This window comes from Apostichopus japonicus, chromosome 23 (genome assembly GCF_037975245.1).
Source record: "Apostichopus japonicus isolate 1M-3 chromosome 23, ASM3797524v1, whole genome shotgun sequence".
Lineage (NCBI taxonomy): Eukaryota > Metazoa > Echinodermata > Holothuroidea > Aspidochirotida > Stichopodidae > Apostichopus > Apostichopus japonicus.
Window position 1 is genome coordinate 4,433,304 of NC_092583.1, and position 24,338 is coordinate 4,457,641.

The 24,338-nt window shown below is 39.8% G+C and overlaps 3 protein-coding genes across 21 annotated transcripts in view; 1 reads left to right on the forward strand and 2 right to left on the reverse strand.

Annotated features, from left to right (window-relative positions):
* Positions 1-441: 441 nt before the first annotated feature.
* LOC139964693 (catenin beta-like) lies at positions 442-16,273 on the reverse strand. 4 transcript variants are annotated; one of them, XM_071966533.1, is made up of 15 exons: positions 16,114-16,273; positions 14,249-14,289; positions 13,553-13,675; positions 13,070-13,190; positions 12,273-12,526; positions 11,498-11,736; positions 10,200-10,401; positions 9,169-9,313; positions 8,383-8,693; positions 7,611-7,742; positions 6,610-6,894; positions 5,974-6,124; positions 5,191-5,312; positions 3,923-4,061; positions 442-3,032 (listed from the first exon to the last, which is right to left on the reverse strand). In XM_071966533.1, exons 2-15 carry the CDS (start codon positions 14,258-14,260, stop codon positions 2,836-2,838), a joined length of 2,433 nt encoding a protein of 810 aa, XP_071822634.1. In that variant the 5' UTR covers positions 14,261-14,289; positions 16,114-16,273; the 3' UTR covers positions 442-2,835. The 4 variants fall into 4 exon arrangements, with proteins under 4 accessions (XP_071822634.1, XP_071822635.1, XP_071822636.1 ...); XM_071966534.1 differs by having other exon boundaries at positions 14,249-14,285; positions 16,114-16,260; XM_071966535.1 differs by lacking the exon at positions 16,114-16,273 and adding an exon at positions 15,993-16,008.
* Positions 16,274-17,631: 1,358 nt separating this feature from the next.
* LOC139964709 (solute carrier family 35 member G1-like) lies at positions 17,632-20,909 on the reverse strand. The gene is made up of 2 exons (XM_071966567.1): positions 20,700-20,909; positions 17,632-20,200 (listed from the first exon to the last, which is right to left on the reverse strand). Exons 1-2 carry the CDS (start codon positions 20,700-20,702, stop codon positions 19,154-19,156), a joined length of 1,050 nt encoding a protein of 349 aa, XP_071822668.1. The 5' UTR covers positions 20,703-20,909; the 3' UTR covers positions 17,632-19,153.
* Positions 20,910-23,385: 2,476 nt separating this feature from the next.
* LOC139964691 (uncharacterized) overlaps positions 23,386-24,338 on the forward strand; it is a 71,141-nt gene continuing 70,188 nt past the window's right edge. For 12 of the 16 annotated variants that reach the window (XR_011792061.1, XR_011792064.1, XR_011792063.1 and 9 more), the window contains exon 1: positions 23,389-23,970. The gene's annotated coding sequence lies outside the window, so the exon portion shown is untranslated. Of the gene's footprint in view, positions 23,971-24,338 lie in introns of all 16 variants that reach the window. The other 4 variants (XM_071966528.1, XM_071966526.1, XM_071966529.1 and 1 more) reach the window with 3 other exon arrangements.

The following is a 24,338-nucleotide window of genomic DNA, read 5'->3' on the forward strand; positions in this document are numbered from 1 at the left end:
AGTGTTATCATGGCGGGTCTTACTGCCCCTATCCCCCCACCCGCTCCCCTTCCGATAACAGTGGAGGGTTCATTAAAACAAATGATTCAATAAGGAGAACAGGGTGAATGGCAGTAAATGCTCGTGGGAGCTCTCGGAGACCAAAAGTCGACTGTTGCATATTTGGTGGCAATAATAATAACATATCAAGTTTCCATGGTAACATGAATGGCAAAAGAGTAACCTTTTCCTGTCATATAGTCCACTTCAGGCTCACAAATCTGATAATAAAAGGGTCCACGATTAAAATTAAAACACACTCATCATCAACTCTTGTGACTTGGAAACAAGTTAGAATTCTCTTCCATCTTGATGTTTGATAAATAATTGTTTGTAATCAAGTTTGTTAACTTGCTTCCAGCTTATGCTTTAGACGACTCCAAAGATGAGAAACACAAAATGTAAAATTTATTTCAATCTATGCCAAATAATGTACAGTATCTTAATTGAGTGTAAGTATCTAAAAATCTACATATTCATTATCAACAAGCTAAAAATAAAGAAAAATGAATGAAAGGAAAAAAAGGGACAGGAATAATAAAAAATAAAATAGGCAACATTTAGAATTTGGATCAATCAAATATCTTGAATACAATGTGGGTGAATTATGTACTATCTTGAATTATCTGTGCTCTTCCCCCCCCCCCCTCTCCCCTCTGTTAACTGCCCTGAGGGGCATTATTTACAGGACAGAGTACTTGAGAAAATATCCCAACAGGACATCCAATAACCCCAACCCATCCTCACGTAAGACCATTTAAACTGCAGTTACAAGCTGTAGTGTCTGGCTGAGCAAAGCTGTTCGACTGTTTTGCGACAATTGGTCAAATATTTAAGAATTGAGAAATTCAATTGAGAAGTGAGAAATATAAGGTGTTTTAGAGCATCCATATGAGTGGTACTGAGAGGTGCTGAATAGTGGGGTGGGGCAGGGGGTTATTCCATGTCCTCTTGAAGATTTAATAGGGCGAGGGGGGGGGTAATCCATGGGATATCATTACGGTATTACGATCTAACTAAAGGATTACACTACAATGCAGGCCTTTGGCCAAATAAGACAAAAAAAAATTAAAAGAAGTTAAAAATGAATACAATGGAATACTTAAAAAAAAATTCTTATGAAAATAATTGCTAATGTCATCACTAGCCCATCACCACACTTATTCACTAAACATTGTCAAAAATTCCTCTTAAATCTCAATCAATGAAACAAATTTGGTTTTTCCTTTTCCATCATTCCCCCTCCATACATATCCCTATTTTACAACCCCCCCCCCCTCCTCCTTACCACTTTAACAATCTTCTCAACAGCCATTTACGATTACAGAAACCATCTTTTCACCAAACCCTCATAAAACATATCACACACTTAAATTTCACACCCAAGGAAATGAAATGGCCCACTTTAATTTGTCATTGACAAAACTCGTTCTCTCCGAATCGCTCTATTTTAAATAAAAATTTAAAAAAGGTAGACTTAATTTAAGTGAACTCAGCCCCTTATGGAATACATTTTTAAAAGAATTATCTCGGTTTACTCTGGAATACACAATGAACTTTGTAGAATTACCATTTGCGAAAAGGAAAAAAAAAATCTTTTGAATACTCTGGTGATAGAATACATTTCTACATTGCATTGTAATCAAAATTTGAGTCTTTCCGTCTCAGAGAACGATTAACATTTCAACATCCTTTGGTGAAAACATAAAATCTCATCTTAGGCAAAATCTGACAAACATGAGTCAGAGGCGAGGAACCAAAACAGTCATGAGAAAGTTACCATCTCAAAAATTTGCCAATGAGAAAAAGCAAAAAGGGTAGGGCAACGAACGAGTGAAGTATTTCATGATAGATGAAGAAATTCTCACTATGCCGATGTTTAAAATCGAATTGTTCAGGTTCAAAAATTTTAGTTAAGACAAAGCTTAAAATTGTTTCTAAAGCCAAATTTTGAGTTTTGCTAGCACCCGAAATATGAGACACACACACAGAGAGAATAGACGCCACACACGAGACTGCATTTGTCCTCCGATGCCTGAAGACACGAAAAGTTTATCATTTTACCTAGGATATTTGTACGAAAATCAGGCTTACTGAAGCTGGGTATTTCCCCCTCCCCCCACCCCTCTACCCGAAATCCAAGTAAACAAACAACCACATATAAAACATTCTTAACGCTGCGTGGCTTTCCACTGGACCGACTTACGACGAGGAAGGAATAATTTACAAAAGTATGGTGATTAAGTGAAACAAGGTCGGTAAGGTTGATACAAAATAATGAAAGTTTTGCTACGTTGGAAGCCCTCAACTGCCCATTACCGTTTCGTTTAGCCACCCAAACACTGCTACCCTCGGGAACCCCAATCACTCTTACATACAAGAATTAAGTTTTTCATATTTCTTACAAAATTAGGAGTTTTGAACCTCAATAAAGATCACTGCAACACCTCATATCACTGGAATATAAATGTTTGCAAAGAAAAAAAGGAGTTTCAATCCTGCCAGCAAGTTATTTTCAGACCAGTTAAGTGCGCTATATGCATCTTTTGCCACGCCATGACCTTAATTGCGCGCAGAGAGATTTGCAATATTTTGAAGATTACACCTAAATATGCATCTCTTTTTTACTTGACCTCTCTCTCTATCTATTGTGGCTGTATATCTAATTTCTGATTTTGGTATTGCATGACAGCAAAGGAAGCTAGCCCGCATATTTTTCCCCCCGTTTTCATTTGGCTGTAACTCCTGTTATCTGTTGGATTTCATTTAGACCTCGCCCGATGGGCCTTGGTCCAATCACAGGTCCGTGTCGAAGAATGCTAGTCCGCTTCCGTCGTTTGGTCCCGGTTGCAGTCCATCAAGATTTAGGTCCCCTCCAGGTGATGCTAGGTCCGGTAACCCGGGGTCCATGGAGTACTCGTGAGGTCCACCTCCTCCTAGGTCAAGGTCCTGCATCATTGGTTCTATGGGTCCGACTGGGTCATGATACGAGCCTGATTGGAATGCGAGGTAGATTAAAAGCGTTTTGAAAGTTGGAAAATAGTAAAAAAGCTTCACAGAAAGAGAACTTTTCATGATGACATTTTGATTACAAACAAGTTGTACATACACCGAAACGGCAAAGAGTAATATCGTTCCTAATGTCGCAAAATTCAGGGATGACATATCTTCCTCCATTCCTTATTTCACTTCTCAGGATGGCAGAGGAGGATGGGAGAGGAGGAATATTAGAAATACACTGCCCGTTTCAAATATCTCTAACGCCCCACTATTGCCACTTTTTGGGTCATGATTTTTAAGTTTCCAGAAACTTATCAATGAGAACTTAATTCGTTCCCTTCCAACAGTTCTTGCAAAACTAATCCAGCGGGTCTGAAAAAACTTGATTATGAATGAGCTGTTTAGTCATTTCAACCTGCTCATGCAATTGTAGGTGGTACTAGCATGAGACTCCCCTGTTTAAACTGCTGACACTTCTCCCAATTCATTAAAACACAAATATCAAATCATTTGATTACCCCTAATTATGTCGGACAAAACAGTCGGATGTGAAGTGAAGGGTATAAAAAACTTCCATACAATTAATTACAGGTCAAATCCCCCTTTGGTTTACATGTGTCTCTCTGCAATACTTGATCTGTCCAGAAACCATTATGAAACGGTTTATGCTATTCTCGTTCCGAAGGGGAATATATTGACATCACCACAATTAAGAGCCACCATTTTTATTTCATGATCAGTTCAGTAATAAACGTCCTTTCCAGTGCAATCTTAGTGGACTAACGGGTAATATATTCGCAAGTTTAACCTACACAATTTTATGTAAACGCAAGACCGTGTCAAATTCAACACGCCCTGGACCTGTAAATGTTGGTATTCTTACCGTGTAAGGAGGGTGGCTGATGGTAGTCCTGGTGCTGGGGCAGACTGCTGTGGCTGCTATGCTGAGAGAACGGATGATCTGGTGGTCCTCCCATCATCTGCTGGCTGCCCATCATCTGATCGGACGGTAGGTCCAGCGGCTACGACATCAAAATGAAAGGGGGGGACAAAAGTTAATGCATGCCGGGAAAACATAACAAAATGAATATGAAACTCAAAACAATTTTCTAATGTATGCTGCTCAAGTATGTTAAAGTTAAGAGGGCCTGACGTTTTTTCAATCCTAGCAGGATCTTCTTTTAGGGGATAACTGAAACGCAAACAGATTAAAGGGCATGCATCTCTTTCATTTTACCGTCCTTTGAAACGCAAACAGATTAAAGGGCATGCACCGCTTTCATTCTACTGTCCTTTGAAACGCAAACAGATTAAAGGGCATTCATCTCTTTCATTTCACCATCCTTTAGCTCAGGTCTCATTTTGTTCTTTTTGTGGTTCTATGGTACAATTTTGCTATCTGTTCATCAGTCTCTTGTAAATGTCCTTTACCTGTTTCTCAATTCAGTTAGCCTCTGAAGAAGCTCCTGCTAGGATCTAAACATCAGGACCTCTTACTTTCACATATTTATGCTTAAGTACATAGGCAAACTACACAACTGATGCTGAAGCTGTTAACACATGGATATGCCAAGAAAGCTCCACGCGCCACCCCCAACATTCTAATGTCCACAGGTGTTGCTGAAACTGTAGGAAATCAAAGCATTTGGCCTGGTGTAAGTCACTGGCATTCAGATCAGGAAAATATTCACTGCATACAGATTTCAAATTTCCAGTCTTTGGGAAAACGTTACATTAATATCCAGTTGTCATTTAGCCTTTGAAGAAGATACTGCTAGGATTGAAACATCAGACCAACTTACTTTCACACATTCTCCTACACAGGCTCTCCAGTGGATAAGCAGTTTGCTAACAGTTTTATTTTATTTTGACATTAATATGCAGACAGTGATTCCTCACACATTCCTCACTGCTGGCATAGGGGTCTTGGCTTGTAACTGACACACAGGGACTATAACTAATGTTACATTATCTTACGACTGGCAACAACTTTTGCATCACCTTAAAATTAAAAACGTCAAGCTTTTCAAATTTCCAAATAGGAAACCTTGTGAAAGTTGGCAGGTCTACTGTGCACTATTACAGTAACCTATTGCAGCCTACAAATAAGAGTTATTTGTTATGCAGTCTATGCCGTGTCCTACATCTTACCTCTCCCCAGGGGGCTGTATCTCCTCTGAAGAGGGAGTTGCCAATCTCCTGCGAGATCCGCTTCTTGTAGTTGCCAGCCTTGTCATCCGACATTCTGTAGAGGACGGCAGCAGCATAGGTACCTAAAGAACAAACAGAGAGTGACAGGCACGTAAAATTAAGTTTCCTACTCTGTTCGACGACGGGACAAAAAAATTATCCAGTTGTTTACGAACACCTGCTGATAAAAAAATCAAGGAGCCCCTCCTGTGATAATAGGTCTGTGGTAAAACATTACAAAGGCCAGGATGCAGTTGCCCAAAACAAAGACATGCTCCTTACTTGAAAACCCTGCTATTTCTCCTCAAGATATATCATATTAAAAAAAATTGATTACATGTTCTTTTTCTAGTGTCAAAGTGAAAGAGTGATAAGTAGCAAAGTTAATACATCATTCAAATTCGGTTCTAGTTTGCAATCCAGTTACACCAAAGGATAAGATAATGACAACTCAGACCCCCAAAAAATCCACCACATTAGGAAAATTATCATAAACACAAGCACAGTTCACCCTCTCTGAGGGTCTGAATGCACTTGGCCCATTTTGTGACAAAATCATCATAATTTCCTTAATAATACTGTTTGTGTAACAGGTCATAGTCAATTACTCCCCCCACCTGCACCCCCCACCTGCACCCCCACCACCCCCCCTCTCTCTAAGTGTCGGAGTTCTCAATCTTGAAATCTTAAAATTGAGAAATTTAAAGAAAATTTGCCTTCGATGGGAGAACTGTTAATACTTACTGACTCCTTCGTTTCGAGAGTGAAGCAACTCCGTCAGGGGTGCGGTGGCCCCCTCTTGCTCAATCATTTCAGCCCCTTCCTTATCCTGGGAGATCTCACAGAGCACACCGGCAGCAACACGTTGGATGTTGTGCATGGTGGAGAACAGAAGCTGAAACGGGAAGGTATTGCAGAAATGGCATTCATTTCATAGAAATAACAAAAATAGAAGAGTGCAGAACCTCATCAACATTGTTACGTACATCACCATCAAGTCAACGACCATCTTTGATATTAGTCGCCCAAATTTTTTTTAAACTTTTTAAACGCTGATTATTTTAAAATGGATCTGTTGAGTTACAGAAAGAGTCTTAACATGGAATAGCAATGTGTAAGACAACCATGAATAGCTAGTTGTTTGGCAGTGTTTAGCAAACTACATTTCCTTCAAGAAACCAAACACTATTGCAATTGTCCCAGAAACAACCACCGAGGTACACCACAGGAATTCAATCCCACTTTCCATTACATCCATTCAACATACTTATGAACATAAGAACATTTCTGAGAACCTCTTCTGAGTTTTGGTTAGAAACAAAACTCCACCAAAGGTGTTAAATTTATTGAAACAATCCAATAAATGCTGTTCATTCTCACCTGGACAAAGACAGGTATGCAAGGTAAACTCCTGATGATGGTCCTGTTGTGGGCCTCACGGGCCAGTACCTGTAGAGCTCCCGTGGTTCCCTCCACGATCTCTTCCATTCGGACCCCGTCGTAGCCCGGTGCCTGACTGCCGTTGTTGCCCATGGAGGTGTGCCTCTGGGTGTCCTGGTGGGCCCTCATCAGCAACTGGCTCAGCCGGGTGATGGTGTCTTGCTCTCGTAAGGGGGCATGGTTAGCGGCACAGAGGGCCAAGTTACGGATGGTTCCCACGGTAGCCTACATTTCAGAACGAAATATGTATTTATTATATTTTTTTAAGTTTGTAAATGTGGACAACAAGGTGCTGCGTCTGTTAGTTTCCTCAAACATCCTCTTTAATTGATGTCACAGAAATTCTTCAAACTACTAGGATAACGCATGCTTTCTTACCAAAAGGGTTTTCCATTTCAAACAATCTGATGTCCAGTGCGACCAGGATTTCGAGTCTTTTTACCTTCCCGTTTCCACTCCATGTCTCATCTTGAAACCATATGTACCAGAAACTGTGATTAACAGCACTTTTAACTAATTTTTAGAACATTGATATTTCAGACAAATATTTACAACTACTAGTTATTCTATCCAACTACAAACCAAAGAAAACAGAGTAATAAAAATTTCTTGGGTGCAGAAATCAAATCAAACATAAGCCAATCATGGGGAGTTCTGTGGCCTCATTATTAAACTTACTCAAACCTTTTAGTGTACAAACAAAGGAATATCAAAACCTCATCTTTCTACCGAGCTATTTGGAGGAGATATTCTTTTGCTTGAGTACTAAGTGTGATGATGACAATGGGGGTCCAATCCCTCTTCACTAGATATAGGATGGTCAAAGAATGGTATTTATGTGAGGAATACAGTCAAAACATGGCTTTGCAAAATTCCAAATTTCTCTCTATTTGATATATCAGTCTTCCCGACCATTCTGGATAAATTAGTTCAAAGCCTACCTTGATGAGAGGCCATCTGGATGGAGGATGCAGCAACTTGACAATGACTGGAATGCCGTAGGCATGTCGCACTGCATTCTGGGCCAGTTCCGCTTCGTTGTGGCGGCTGGTCAAATGACGCAGTGCGCAGACCTAACAGAACAGAACAGACAAGGAGGCAAATTTCAGAAAAAAATATCTTTGAAAATATGGCAATCATCTTCCACCATCTTAATACTCATACTCTGAAGGCTTTATCTTGTAATCCCTGAACAGTTCTTGACTTGCAAGAGCATAAATAGAGCAAGTAAATAAGATCAATTTAGAAAAGTTTCAAAAGCAGATAAGGGATGATGAAGATTTTGTCATTTGTCAGAATTTCTTTTTTATTAGAGAAAAGCCAATATTGAGTAGACCAAACAATATTGGCAAATTGAATGATAATACTCTTAAGGAGGGATAACTGGAGCTCTCAGTTTTTTAGGGTGGACAGGGTATAATTTATTGTTCATATTTGTTCAGCAGCTTTCAAGGCCCTGCATTTTGTCTCGTATAGAAGACCGTTTCCGTTGTACAAAGACTGTTAAACATATGTGCACCTGTATAGCAATTTTTCCCATTGTGCACAGCCATTTTGTGATGCAATACAGGATAAATTATGCCCTGGGATGTTATTCAAATAATGTACATTATTATATATGTTATAAACATATTACTATATCGTTCTCTTCGATATTCCATTACAACGGCTTCGGACATTCGTTCAAGTTGGCACTAGGCTGAAGATACTCACTGCAGGTTCGGTGATGTCCTCCCGGTCGCCGGCTTTGATGATGGTCTGGATGAGGGCCTCGATGCCGCCCACCTGGCAGACGGTTATCTTGTTATTGCTGTTATTACAGGTCAGGTTCGAGAGGATGCCGCAGGCGCAGGTGACAATGTTGATATCGTTGGACGCGAGGAGCTGAACCAGCATCTGCAACAGTCCATTGAGGTCATCGACCTTGGTAGCAGCATCAGAGAGATTTCGAAGTGTCCACAGACAGTTCTGGACCAAGCGGTTGCTCTGGTGACCCAAGTGGAGTCCCAAAGCAGCCATACCTCCTGTGAAGAGACATTAAATACTGGGGATTAGTACCAATAAAGAAACTCTAAAGAGCATAGTTGAAACTAAAGACAACGAGAAATGATTGTCCGATGATGCCAAAATTTTATTAATAATTTGAAGTCATTTTCCGAGATGTATTTTGCAGTAGAATATACAGTTTGTTGACAGTATTTCCTCTCATTGATGTATCAGAATCAGTCGATTAATGAAATCTTCTTCACTGACAGATCTGATTAACACAAGCGGTCCCATCACTATCAGCAGACACTCTCCATGAAAAAGACAATGCACACATTTCCTGCTATCTCTAAAACTGCTAAAACCAAATAACAACAGAGTACTGCCAAATTTGTTTCAGAATGATGTAAACAATCCCGTATGAAATTCATCTCATCATTCCTGGAGAAGTTACCATCGACGGACAATTTTGACAATGTTTTACACACATAGATAGCTCATCGTGTTACTCACCGGCTTCTACGATGGCAGGTTTGTTGCTCTGACAGACGGAGAGCACCTTCAGGACTCGACTGGTCGTCCAGAGAAGCTTCTCGTAGGTGTACGTGTGCATGATGCGGACCAGATGGGCCGGACCACCACTCGCGAGAATGATGAGCTGAAAGGTAATAAGCAAAGTCACTTGAGTTCCATAGTTCCATTTAGTGACTATGGGTTTATATTTTAGAACACTAAACCATATTATCCTCCCAAAGGTTTCATATTTCATGGGATATCATACAAGAACCTTGTACACACCAATGCTCACGTCAAAGGTTAGGATTTTTACATGACTTCCAAAACAGGATTTTGATAAAGGACGTGCAAAATGAAATTAACATGAAAAGCAACTTACGAAGCAAGACAGTTCTTCAACCTGTTAGTATCATATTGACACAAACTGCATACAACAACCCTTTTAACATTGATATATGGATCATCAGAGAGAAGGCATGAACTGTCACGAACAGCACAAACCACACAGGTACTAAAATGATTCAAGACTTCACCTAAATGTTCTACTTAAGCCATGGTTTCCCTAACTTTTTCCCCCAACGAACCCCATACGGATGTCAGAGTTGTCCACGAACCCCCAACTTTTTGAGACACGATCTGAGTCATTATTATACTATAATACACATAACAGTGTTTCGTAAAAGTTCCTAGTGTAGAGTTTGTCGATAGGTATGACTTTTGTACATTACTAAATTATATCATGAATCAGATTTTACTTCAACAAAAAGTACTCTGGTTTTGACTTTCAGAACGTCTCACGAACCCCCTGGGATGGACTCACGCACCCCCTGTGGGGTTCATGCACCCCAGTTAGGGAACCCCTGACTTAAGCAGTGCTTTAATCTAGAAGACCCTCCTCCACACAGCAAATACGAAAACTGCAACATCTCTTTGAGTTAATCCAGAAGGAAATCAACTTAATCACCGAACACACAGCAACGAGACTCGTTTAAAGTACCACTGCCTTCAGTACCTCCCGAGAAACTTACTTTGCTCTCCTGGTTACCGTAGGCTAGAATCTGGAGACAATCTGTGGTTATGGCCAAGAATTTCACGTTGTTCCTCTCGAGCAGCATGACCATCTTCTGGAGGCCACCGGCCAGACGTACGGCCATCTTGGCTCCCTCCTGGTGGAGGAGCAGGTTGTGGAGGGTGGTGATGGCATAGAATAAGACAGACTCTGTGTTGGAACTGTGCGACGAGAACGGGAGAAGGAACACGTTAAAAGTCGTTGGAACAGAAATGCTGTCGCGATCATTAGTACTTTCCATTGTAAACCATTATATATAGTACTTAGATGATGAAAACAATAAAAATAAGAAGTGAATGTCAACACTGACGTACATGACACAAGTCCCAACTGGATTGTACTTTTCACAAGATAAATCATCCAACCAAGAAAGCTCACTGTGGTTGGGAGACAGGAACTGGGCAGCAAAACTAAGCTCATCCTGAATATCCAACCCCCCCCCCCCATGTTGCATCTGACTGCCCGGTGCAGCAAAAATTACCAAACTCTTTTTTTACCAAAACAAAAATTACCAAACCAAAAATTACCAAAGTATGACAAAACATTTGAAACTAATCAAACTAATACACTCATAGGTTTGAGTCATCACATAAATGTTTTAGTAGGAGGCAACAAATTTATTCCATCAAAACTGCGGAAAGTTTTGTCACTCGAACATTTATGCAATATTATTACACAAGTCACCTAAGGACAACCCAGAGATTTGCAAACATATTTCACAATTCCTTTCATACTGTGTGGAAAAGAAATTTGATCAATGAACCCTGTTAATAACCAGATTTTTGTATAAAAATGTCAAAAATTTAAACGATAATACAAAGAGCCTCTGAAGAGCACCCACTAATAGCTTATTCATACGTTCCTTCATGCGTTCCTTCTGTACATCCCACTATATGCAATCACTCTCCCACTATATACTTACTAATGCACATTTCATACCACTGCTTTTAGCTTATTTCTTCTTAAGGAATATGGCCCAATCAAGTAGTAGCATAGCATGATCGCTGCATGACAATATCAACTTTTGTCTCTTTTTTTGTCAACTTTTTGAAATCTTTCATTCATGCATTTGTACAGAGCGAGTTACATATTGCAAACATATCCAGCTGCAATGCGGGCAATAATTATTATTCCGAGAATCTAAAGATGACTTCTAATTCAACGCAAGGGCCCTCAGAGCCAACCCCAGTTGTTAAAAAGTTGCAAAATTAACTAGTTTAAAATTTGAGTGTCAGTTAAAGAATGCCCGAATCTCACCTGAGGAGCTTGACCAGTGCTGGGATACCACCACTCTTGAAGATGGACAGGAGTCCCGCCCGATGGTGCGACAGGTTGTGCAAGGTACCCACGGCACAGCGCATGGTCTCGATGTCGTTAGAGTTGGACATGGCACGGACCAAAGCTGCCACCATCTGTGGTGAGTTGATGATTGCCAGTCGGCTGGCTTCCTTCTTGGACAACTGGTGGACGACCATGGCAGCCTGGCCTACTACCACCTATGAACAGACAAAGATATCATGACAAATACCATGATAACAACTACACAAGCAGAGATGAGGTTCTATCGACCTCCATGCTGGCCTGGGCCCACTACCACCAAATGAATAGACACAAAGATAATTGTAACATAACAATGCAACAAGAACATACACAATATCTATCTTCACATCAGGCTTGGCCATGTCCGTTTCTACATTTCTATAGGACAATAGTCTTGTCCCAGATACAGACAATACTGCAAATCTAAGTTTTCCCTTTCATTGTTACAACTTTGACGGTATTATGAGTGATACCTGTTTGGCTTATTCTTCAAGCTAAAAGGCTATAGAAAACAGTAGCAACTAATAAATTCATTGAATGAAAGTAAACTAGCCTTAACTACAACAGGAAACATGTTGCTCTTAACTGGGATGTTTAAAATATCCTGTTAACAGATCTATAAAATTTAATTGTCATTTTATTGTAAAACAGAACCCTGCAAATGCCTTTTAACTAGTTACAATGTATGACTACCATCGGCCTTTTCCCATACCTGATCCTCGTCGTTCAATAACTTTATCAAATCTGGAATGGCCTTCATAGCCAGCTCGGCATCATCCTGGTAATTAATGAGGTTGACCACAGCATGTTTCAACATCTGCGATGGCTCAGAGAGCCTCTGGACAGCGGTTGGATGTGCAGGGTCAAACTGAGTCGATGGAATCTGCACCCCTTCGTCCAGTGTTTCGGGGAACATGGCAGCCCTGACCCTCTGAGACCTGGTTTGGTTCAGTTGTTGGTTCATATCTAAGTTAAAGAAAACCAAGAGCATGTCAGTGACTCGAACCGTCTCTTCTTCACGACAAATTGTTCAAACATGTCTGAATCGTTCAATGGATTCCTGTAATTTTATCCCCGTCTGAGAAACATTGTGTCAGCGTTAACTTGCTGCAACACTCGCCAAATTCTGGATCTATGAAATAGCCAGATCGGAAATCTTTTTGACACATCAAAACCATCATCTTTTTTACCTCACTTCTTCACCCTTTTTAACTGCTCTCCTGCAAACTCTAGCACTCCTATTGCAACATGCTGGTACCCCTCTTAGCACCTATCCTCTCATGGTTTACACTGCTGCACTTCCAATATCCTCCCCAGTCCCAGTTGACTGTTTCTCAATGGATCAATTAATCAGGAATTATCTTGGGTACCATCCACTTCTTAGGTCTACGGTCTAAATTTCATTTAACCCAACATGGATAAGACTTAGACTGTTGTCACTAGTGTCCTTGCAACAGTTTTATGAAAGGGACGTTATGAAGGATCATCAATGTTATCTTCCATTCTTACCATCCACTTGCTCTTGTGTGTAAGCAGTGCCATAACCTTGATCCCAATCAAACATCGCCTGGGCTTCCTGCGCCCCCATATCATCATCCTCGTGGTGACTTTTGCCTGTCACGGATGGTGTCTGCAGAGGAATGTAAACACAGTGTGCAATGTTAGCATAAATATTAGGCACTCCTTGGAACATGTATTTAAAGTTTTTAAAGAATTTTTAAATGAATTATGCAATAGTAGCACTTAATCCAGATGTGCACGGGACAAAATGTTGTATATATCAAGTTATGAAGTTTTTAGGAGACCAAAACAACAACTCTTGCTAACAAAATGGACCACAAAAAAAAAGAAAGATTCTCATAGTTCAGATCAAGTAATAACTGTTATATCACTCAACTTTACCCTTGCCTATTATAGCCTATCCACACATATAGGTATGATGCTTAGGATCTTGAATTCATATGACTAGGGACTTGAAGAAAGCACACTCACATGAGATGTGGCACCGCTGTGAACTCCTGAATCCATTCCATAGTCCTGCTGCCACTCCATTGTGCTCTGCATAGGGTCCTGCTTGGGCAGGTCCGGCATACCAGCGTAGCTCTTTTGTTGATACTGGGAAAATAACGGAAACAGAAAATAGATGTCATCTAAAGTATCAACTACGGCAAAATAATCGACTGATAGGGCAAAAAAAGAGGATGCCATAAGAGAGAGAGGGCCATCTGTCAGTGAACTTCACAGACTTCTTATGAAGTGTGATTCTCTGTTTCAAACAAAGTGCTACAAACAGTACCAAGTTCCCAAAACTTAAGGAAGCAAGTTAACCTTACACACTTAATAGACATTTTAATACTCAATACAAAGCATACCAATAAACTCTAAAAATAATCCCTGCATAGCTCGTGTGTTGAATACTGGAAAGCAACAATCAAGATATCTAAAGCAGCAACTCTAAAGCATCAACTCTAAAAGGTAATTGACTATCATACTTTATTATTCACATGTCAAATGTGAAACCAATTATGGGAGAACCTTCAGCACTTAACTTTAAGCTTTTGCTTTCTTGTTCACTAATGGGCCTAAAGGTACTAGTTGATTCGACTTTACTCCATCAGTCCCAAGAAAAAAGAGTAGCTAGTACAAATCCGTAGGCCTGATATCAAAAGTATGACCGTTGCTACTTACAGAAGTGTCCATGGTGTTATTCTGTTATCTTCCCACTCTATCTGTGGCAAAAATATATATATATACAAATGCATAATATAAAGATTACAGAAAGCTTAACAAATAAATTATTATGTCTAAATAAGAGCAACACTTCTCTACACATCAGATCATAACTGCAAATGTACAATCAAATTTAGGTTTATGTAATACTAGTTTCTCAAAACCTTTCACATAATTTTGACAATTTTTTTTGTTACATGAATCAGCAAGTCAAAATGTTATGTGACTTGATTATGGCATGTTTTTGATAGAGGGTTATTGTAGTTTTCCATTTTGCGATCATTTGCCACTCTTTGGCATATTCATTTTCAAGTAAAGAGACTGGTTAAGCATGTTAATCATTGCACCTACAAGTATTCTTTAAGGTACCATCCATGAAAATTTGTGTAACCTGAACAAATTATGCAATGTCAAAGTGGAAAACCTATGAGTTTCTGTACCTATGGTGCTTTCAGATTTACTTTGATTATCTCTTTTAAGTCCAGTCCAACGATACTGGTCTATGTGATGTACCAGTACAGTCAGTAGCGTTCCTAGTATTTTTTGTTCAAATGACATCATAGTTGCATGGGGAGTGCTTAAGTACTGGACTCATTGGCTGGAGTCTTGAGTCACAGTGGGGAATTATTTTGTCATCCTAGTAGGAGTCACAGTGGTGAATGATAATTTTGCTAAGTCCTGGAGCATATTTAACCCCCAAAATTGAAAGATATAACTCATCGACACAATCACATCAAAGTGTGTACTGGCATCATGCGAACACCACAGGTGACTGACATGCGACTCATGGTTCCACTGTACAATTCCACCATACGAAAAAAGTTGCTTTGAGAAACATGTTAATAAGTTGCTTAAAATAGTTGGCATAGCTTTCGACAAACTTTGGACCTTTCAAAGATGTCTTCAATAATTACAGACAAACTTCTATGTATTACCTGTTCATGACAAATGGAGACCAACATTGTCTAAGTGATTGACTTAGGATTAGCCTGTAGGAAAATGGAGTTATGTTACGATGGTATATGTTAAAAATTTGTGATAGTAAGGCATTAATTTTCTTTTAAAGGATAGGCCTAGTGGTGATTTGCCAGAAACAGAAAGAATAATACCTTTAAAGGTCAAGACTTTAACTGCACAAAGCAAGCAAAAGTTTACATTATTGTTTATGTGTATCATTCCGCTAAATTAGTGAAATAATCCACGAAAGTGACTCAAAATACAAAACTGATTGCCGTTTTGTTAAGGGTTCAGAGATTAAAATTGTGATTGAAAATGTGGTTACGATTTGACTAACGAACACAGTAATTACAATGCAATTACATATCTGTAACACAGTATGCGAGTTAAGGGAAGACTCGAAATTACCGTATTCTACCATACCAAAACACCAATAGTGGCAATTACAAAGCACAATCATCCAGTCATGGCAAATACATTGCACTGTGTACCACAACTGCATTCATTCTACAGACTTAGGATAGCAATTTAAAGGTCATACCTAACTTTGACACATATTCTGGTAAATGGACCTTCAAGTGGATTATTTTGTTGGCAAAGGACACGACAATATGCAGTTTATCAAAACAATTAGAACCACTTTGTATAGGCCTTGTCACGAAATAAACCAATACTAGGCTAGTACTGTACGCTAGGCTCTTGAGCCTAACGTGTTAAGCGTGTAATATATCCACACGTAACCTACCCTGTAATTGTTGGGTACTGTACGTTCAATGCAATTTGTACGCATTTCTTCGCTACATAATTGAGCAATGAAAATGCTTAATTTTGTAGGTTCAACTTGGCTTATCAGCAACGTAACTTACCAAAGAGTATGGGTAACACACCTCCCCTTTCTAAATTCAGAATAGTAACGGTTCGTCTTTTCTCAAAGAGCTTTTAATGGACGACTTTTTGACGGCAAACTCCAGCAGTGCGTCTATACCTCTCTACGACAGTTGATTTGGTTAGCAAGTTGAAACCGCAGAATATGCATCAGCTGTCAATCAAACAAGAGTCATCGCATTGCCTAAATAAAATAGTTCCATCTAATAGTGAAATTTCTCCATTTCCAGACTCTGATTTTTACTTGATGTCACGTAAAGGCTCTTAAACATCGATTAACTTTAAATAAATATATTTAATGATTGAAAATTGAAGTTTCAAAGATAAATATACCGTTCCAAATGCAGCGGAGTAATACAGATGATTGTGTGCAGTGGTTAATACTCATTCACTTGGAATGTAAAGTGTGTTGGCCTATTGATGTTTTCTGGAGACAGTACCACCCATGTTTTCAGTTAAATACCTTGTCCTTTGTACTAACTGAATTGGGGAATTGAATTTCTATTGAAGCACGAAAATAGAAACTATTGTCATTGCCATTGTACACAAAAGACGGTAAAACGTTGCATTTGCTTCGCTTGTATTGTCTAAATGTTCCATGTGATGTTCACCTTTATGAAAAGCATCGTAGCCCGTCAGGTGTACAGATATACTGAATATACACTAAGTCACTGTTTTGTATTTAATCCGCCTAATGGGCTTTAAAGTTGCCCGGTCGTTATTTCTTGTGAAAATTTCAGGACGTTATGGGAAAGGGGTCTTAGCCGGTGGGTTGAGGTGTGGGAAGCCCACAGTTTGATATGCCACTTTTTGTACACACATATTGCAAATGGAAAAGTGCCCATTTAAGTTATTTAGAAAGGGATTTTTCGTTCAGAAAATAGAGAAAGTGTCATCAGAAAGTGTCCTTAGCATTGGAAAGTTCATAAAAGGGTATAGACACCAAAAAGTGTTTTTTTGTTGTTGAAAATAACAACTAAACAAACAACTACAACAGATAAAGTCCTCTTCGCCAAACTCCATTTAATTATTTTACAATATTTTATTGCAAGGACGACATATGTGCCTCAACATGTGGCTGGAAGGACATTGACAGCACCCGCCTGATACGTGAGTCGTCTGCTGGATGAATTAACCTCTCCTTTTTTAAATCCTGGATCCGCCTCTAAGGCCAGTCAGTTCAGTAAATCATAATTACTGGACGGGCCCCTTTTATTCATTTTCTTATGTACTAGACTGGCAGCATTGGATTTTCATTACAGGGATATAATAGTGATTCCATCGTTCAACAAACCACCGCGTATGCGCGGCACCCACCGTCTCTCTCTATATTCGGTCCTTTTGTGTAACATTCCATTCCCGTCCCCAACACAGTATACCCCAGTCCTAAATGCTTGAAAATCGGCATAACTATAGGTTTATGATTAGCTCTAAACGCAAGGTTATGCTAATAAATACTCTCCATTTTTTGACAGCTAGGGGGCATGTACACATATGTAGCAGTGGCCAAATTATTCCTCGCAGGAACGTAAACAAAACAACTCCCGATTGACGATGAAAGGTGGGGACGCCATGGTTCCCTGCCCCACCCACTTCCCACTCCGTACTTAAGTTATGTAGGCCGGAAGAGGGGTGTCCCACACGATGTCACATAGCCACCTAAGTTGAAAGAATGTGAAGCATGTATGTGCTGTATGAATGCCACAGGTTGAGAGGGCTGGTACATGTGGCATATGAAGGTGGTTCTGTCACGGACGCAACTTTTCGCCGGGAAAACTTCTTGGCAGGGGTAGATGTACCACAGAATGGTACAATCTTTTAATAATTACGGTATTTTCGCCAGTGGGCACCTAACGTTATTGGCAGTGACCAATGGTCCGGCCAGTCTCTAGGCCAATACAGTGTACGTCTTGTTCACGTCTTCCACTGGGTTTCCACATGCACTCGGCAAATCTTATAAATGCAATATTCAAATTAGGAGATAATTCTGTTTTCATCAAATGACATGCAAAAACATATAATTCAATGTTATGCATTTCATTGTTTTATTTTTTCTTTCTTAGATTTATTTCACTGAAACCAATAATATCATTAAGTCAAGTTTAAAGGTTAAATGTTATAGATTCAGTATTTGTAAATTCCCATTCCTCACATACAGAAAATAAACATTTTACACAAACAAAAAAACGAAATAAAAAAAACAAAATATTTTAAGCACATGTGGCTCAATGATCTGGTATTTAGAATTGATCAAGTCTTCAGCCTATTTGTGTGAAGAACAGGCGCGTAGCGTAGCCAAGGGGGTGGTGGCGAAGGGGCGACCGCCGCCCCCCCCCCCCCTTCAGCATATTTTTGTGTATGTTTTTATGATATAACTAGTAATTTCAAGCTTAGATGCAACTTACAAGGCCTGGGAAGTGCCATTTCCAGCGATCTGGGGAGGCATTTTCAGCCATAATGTTTTTGTACGTGTAGCGCCAACATATGGTGGTGCTACGCTTAGATAGTTTTCAATGCAGAATCTACGATAGTTTGCCTACAGGTTCGCCCTCCCTTGGCAAATTCCTGGCTACGCGCCTAGTGAAGAAACAGTAAATCTGTGATATCCCGTTCTGTTTTCTTTCTTAGCTGTTTAGGGAAGCTCTGTAGCACAGACCAGTAATGATGGTTGGGTTTGTGTCACAACAGATGATGATATATTTCTATAAGAATTAGGCTTGGCCAGGACAAGTAGATCTATACATCGTCAAGGGCGGTCATGATGCATGCACAGGTAATTTTGGAACGAAGTCATGTATATGATGTATCAGAATATGAAATATGAAAACTTAAAGTGATGCGAGTGAACTGTTATTTCCAGCATCGGCGTAAGCTATCAAAGTTAATTTCCGTTGAGATTTGAGTCTTGAACCAAAAAAACCCATGAAAATCACTCGACAGGGTTGACCTGATCACTGAATACAAAAAAAAAGAAGTTCTGCCTCTTTAATTCTAATCACGAAGCCACCTTCTGAGCATGCGCTATTTATTCGTGGTACTCCCTATGATTGACTCCGTTTCGTTCTCGTCGACGTTTTCCTCATCTTTCTTCTTTCTTAATGTAATAAAAATGACACCTAATGAGACGCACCCTGCACCCACCAAACTGTACACGTCAGGTACTACGGCCAAAGCGATGAACTGCAACATGTACGTCATAGCTGTCGAAGACGTCCCGATCAAACTAACATGGTAGACGCTCTCCCACCATAGAGCAATCATCATTAGCAGATTACCGACGTAACCCAAAACACCAGACCCTATTAATAGCCCCTGGGTGACGTGTGACGTTGGGTATTCCCAAACACCAAGTATGGTACACGTTGCCGCGCATATGGTTGAAGAAATGAGATTCGTGTAAAATATCGACACCTGAACTTCGACTTTTTTAAGGCAGAGAATTCGTCTGAACAGAGCTCCGATTGACACTGATACCGCTCCGCCCGACGCCGCCAAAAACCCGTATAACAGTGAATGGTCCTGTAAAATGAGTCCGTTGAAAAGTTGGGTGGGTCGTGAAAGCGTCATGATTCCTACAATTGCGAAAACGCATGCGCAAATATCGATGTAGGTTAATTTCTCTGATAGAAATATCCACCCGAAAAATCCTATCAGTGCAGGATTACATGAAACGATAGCACTAGCATCGGCAACGAAAAGATACTTATATGATACCATAACTAGCATCATCTGAACTGCACTAAGAATGCCGGTAATGCCCACCAAGGCAAATATGATAGGCGGCACCTTTAATGAATGCCTATGGTACAGAATAGCTGGAACAGTGCAAAGCATCATCATCGCTCTCTCGGTGAACGAAATCAACACCGGATCTAAAGAAGATGTAACCACTTTAGAAAAAAGACATCGAAGTGCGTTACAAAATGCTCCTGCAACGACAAGTAGAAGATATCTTCTCTCCCATAGTAATGTACATAAGAGGGTCAAGCGACCGCCGCCGCTACTAGATCCGGAACCATCGGACTTGTTCTGGTCTTCCTGGAGAAGTTGTTGGAGTTCTGCCTCGGCCTGAATATGGGAATATGCATAAAGAGAAATAATAACCATCTCTACATTAAGTTTAAAAAAGTCTAAAAACAGTTGTGTGAGTGAACAAGCTTTGTGAGTGGACAGGTTTTGTGAGTGGACAAGTTGTGTGAGTTGACACGTTTTGTGAGTGGACATTTTTGTAAGTGGACAAGTTTTGTGGGTGGACAAGTTGTGTGAGTGGACGAGTTGTGAGGATTTCGAAGCATTATAGAAATAAATGATATATTCACTTACAGGTAAATAGGGAAGGGCCTTATGTACAATGACATCCTTCGAAGAGACTTAAAATGGGACCAAAACCCAAACCATTATATTTAGCTTATATGACGGAGATCTTGTGATGAACAACTACCCCACTGAAGCACTAAGAAATCTCATACTATGTTTGGGAGATATCGTAGTGTAAACGTCCCTGTCTTCAGAGAGCTGTTATTTTGTAAATCAATGAAATGATCAATCAATCAACCAGTTTACTCACCATTTTCAATGTTCTTGAAAACTTGTTTGCCCCTTTTCTTCTGTTGTATATAACTGCGTGTAGTGTATATGCCCACTAATCATGTGACGTAATAGGGTTGGTAGTGAGCGATAAGCATGTGTATCGTGTTTATACTAGCCTATAAGTGACAATAGTGTCTGAGCTTGAATTAATCGCAGGAAGAATTTTGAAGAGGCGAAAGAAATCCGAAATTCCCAACTACCAACTGACTTAATTCTTTGATAATTCGCCTTTAATATATTTCGGAATTTACGAAACGCATGAATAAAGTCTTAAGTAATGTACATACCATTGCTAGTAGTAAGCAACTTAACTGTATACTTAACACATATGTATATAAAAGTCTATAGAGAGGGACTAATCCCTCGAAGATTAGTGTAAAAAGTTTTGAACTATAGGAGGAAACATCTGGGGTTTTAAAAAGGCAGATTAAAGGTCAACGGGTTTGGGCCCTGAAATTGTAGTATCATGAAAATTGCTAGACATTTTCTAGTAGGCCTCATTCTTTATAGAGAATTTGATCCTCCTAGCCATTAAGAATTGTTGCAAATGACAATTTAATGTGTTCGTGTGGATAACTACTTGTAGGGTGGCAGTGACATCCTTGATGAAATTTCAGCAAAGGATGATTTTCTAGCGTTTTTTCGGGGGGCAACATTGATGACTTTCATCTACAAGTAAGAAGACAGTATACGGCGTTCAGAACCGTAAATATACGGCTCTGAAGGCGTTTGTATAGAGCGCCATCACATTGCTACACCACTTCATAAACTGGCCCGGAACTTCAACGCAACCCATGCATCCTTCTAACGTAAAAGTAATCACTGCTTACGACTGGGGCAGGGAATGTCCTTGCTCGGAAAAGTTAATACGGGTTATATTCTTAGTGCACACATCAATCTTCCTACAAATAAACGATCTGTTTATAAGCAGATATTAACCATTGTAGCCTACTTCGCTTCAGTTACTTCAGTCACGCCATTAAATTAGAGTTTCCTGGACCTGAGATCGACCGAAAATCAAAATACGATAGTTTATTTACTTTAATTGCTAAAAAGGGATTGATATGTCAAATATTTCTGCAAAAATTTGCCAAAATTTGATTGGATACGATACGTACCTACTGTTTGGTAAAATATTTGCCCATTTTATTTTAGCGTCCATTGAGATTTAATTGTGCATGCACTTAATGTTAGTGGTGAGTGCCACTTTGTGTGCACCTCTGAAGCAGGCTAAGCTTCTATACCTTGCCATCTGACAGGCGTATAGCCCGGACCCGGCCCGTGCCTGTCAGTGTCCCATCATAACTTTTTTCAAAGCCAAGGGGTTCGGTTAATTGCCGCTAGAGTCCTTGCCCTCATTTATTTTAAGATATAGGTGCTCACCGCAGTGAATATCATTATAAGGTCAACGAGTTGAGTGCAATTGATATTTTTATAACAATAAATAAAATCTAAACTACAATCCGACTTATAGGTGATTAACCAAACGTGAAGTATTTTCTAGTATCGTATTTCTGCAGGGCTAAATTCGATCCTGGACTCTTAAAATTTGTATTTCATGCAGAGTTTGAGATGATTGCACGCACTTAGTACCTGACTGAGAAAATCATTTTCCTTATATTCAAATCGAACTGTCACCGAATAATTTGTTAACATGTCAAGGGCGTAGGAACCGGGGGGGGGGGGGGGCTGGGGGGCGCCAGCCCCCCCCCCAGTGAAAAATATGGGGGGCGGAAGTATCGTTCCGCCCCCCCCGCTCCGCAAGTCAGAAAACCCCTTTTTCATTTCCAAATGAGAAAAAAATCTCATTTGAAGCACCAAATTGCATCTAAGGCCAGGTGAAAATGCAAAATTCTTTACAAAATGGGAGTGGGTGTTGAAGTGTGCTATATTGCACCAAATTGCATCTGAGGCCACCTGGAAATGCAAGAAAATTCCAAAGGGGAGGGGGACACCCCCTCCCCTTAGACCCCTCCCCCAGGCCGGCCACCAGTCTTCAGCCCCCCCACTCAAAAGTACCTTCCTACGCCACTGTAACATGTTCACATGTAGGCCTATATATAGTCAACTCGACTGATTTGAGGGAGGCTAATTATTGGCCTAAATGCATGTATGAAAAGGGGTAAAGCCTACGTACGCGTTAACTTCGCGATAATAAGGGCATTAATGTTTTTTTCTCTCAGCTGTTTATGTGATTTCATCACGATCATGATTCGACCAGATTCCGCCGAAAATAAAAAAAACTACGTACTTGCAAAGTCAAACCGCTTGATGCAAGGAAAAATTGCCCTTACTTTTGGAATGCATTGAAGAGTTTACTGTTTAATTCCGCTAAATGGGTTATATAATCCACGAAAGTGTCTGAAAATATAAAAATGAAGTTTCCTTGGGCAATTTGGCCGCTTCCTTTCAGGCTTTAATAAAAAAAATTGATTGAAAAAGTGGTTGCAATTTTACTTACGAACACAGCAACTATACAGTGGCTTTTAGTGCCACTACGTAGGGCCTATTACTTAAAATTTCTATGAGTATAACACAGTACACGAATTTAGGGAACACCGAATTTACCGCACACTACCACACTGATACCATACGATGTTCCCTCTACCTGCAACAAATTGCCCGAGTTGACAGGCGTGAGATAAAACCATGATAATGAAGCCATATTGTAATAAGGTTCACGAGTACCTACATAGTGAATACTGTTTGTTTTCTCTCCGTCAATGACTTCAGCATTTGGTATTGTTTACCTCGAGACGTTGATAAGTTTTTTAGGGATGTTTCATGTGGAAAATTTGAAATTGAAATTGAAATGATGACAGTTTTTCCAGTTGACCTATTAGTGTTAGCGACAGATAAGATAACAAACTGCGTAAAGATATTTATAATTATAGCCTACGCTTCGTTACCTTTCTGCTAAGATTTGTTGTTTTTTTGCACATTATGCAAAATGATACAGGAATCTTAGAAGAAAGATATCTATATATAAATAATGACTAGTGGTTTTCTTTTAAATCTTTATTTGTGTTATCATCATGACGTGACTTGTTTGAGTCGTTTCTGTGGAAAGCCAGGACAGACAGACTAGACGTGATCTAGCTGCCGTACTAGTACTAGTATAGTACTACTACTAACGGTGTTCGCTGCAGGTGTGCGGAAAGGTCCCATAAACAGAAGAAAGACCAGAAAATTCCACAGCCAAGTAACATCTGTATCAAAGTCATTTCTACAAATCCGGCGTCAGTTATGTAAGTATTCTGGAAACAACGTTGACAAGTTCTGCATTTCGCCTCGCGTCAGACGTACGTTACGATAGCAAACATTTCTTAGTCTTACTTAATCTTAGATGCAACAGGTCTAACGTTAGGCATACTGTAGTGTAGGCTAGTATTAGGTACAGCCTACATTGGCCAAAGCTCAGTTTGATTTGAAGCCAGGTACTTTTCCTAAGCAATCCCTTCGTCAAGCAATGTCACTAGGTAAAGGCGCATTCAAATATATGTAAGATGCAATTTCATTCCTGTACACTTCTCTTACACTTAAAACTGTTACAGAAAGTCTGTCATTGGACTTAATTTAGTCCTAACTTAGTAGTGCTACTAGTAGTAGTACTAGT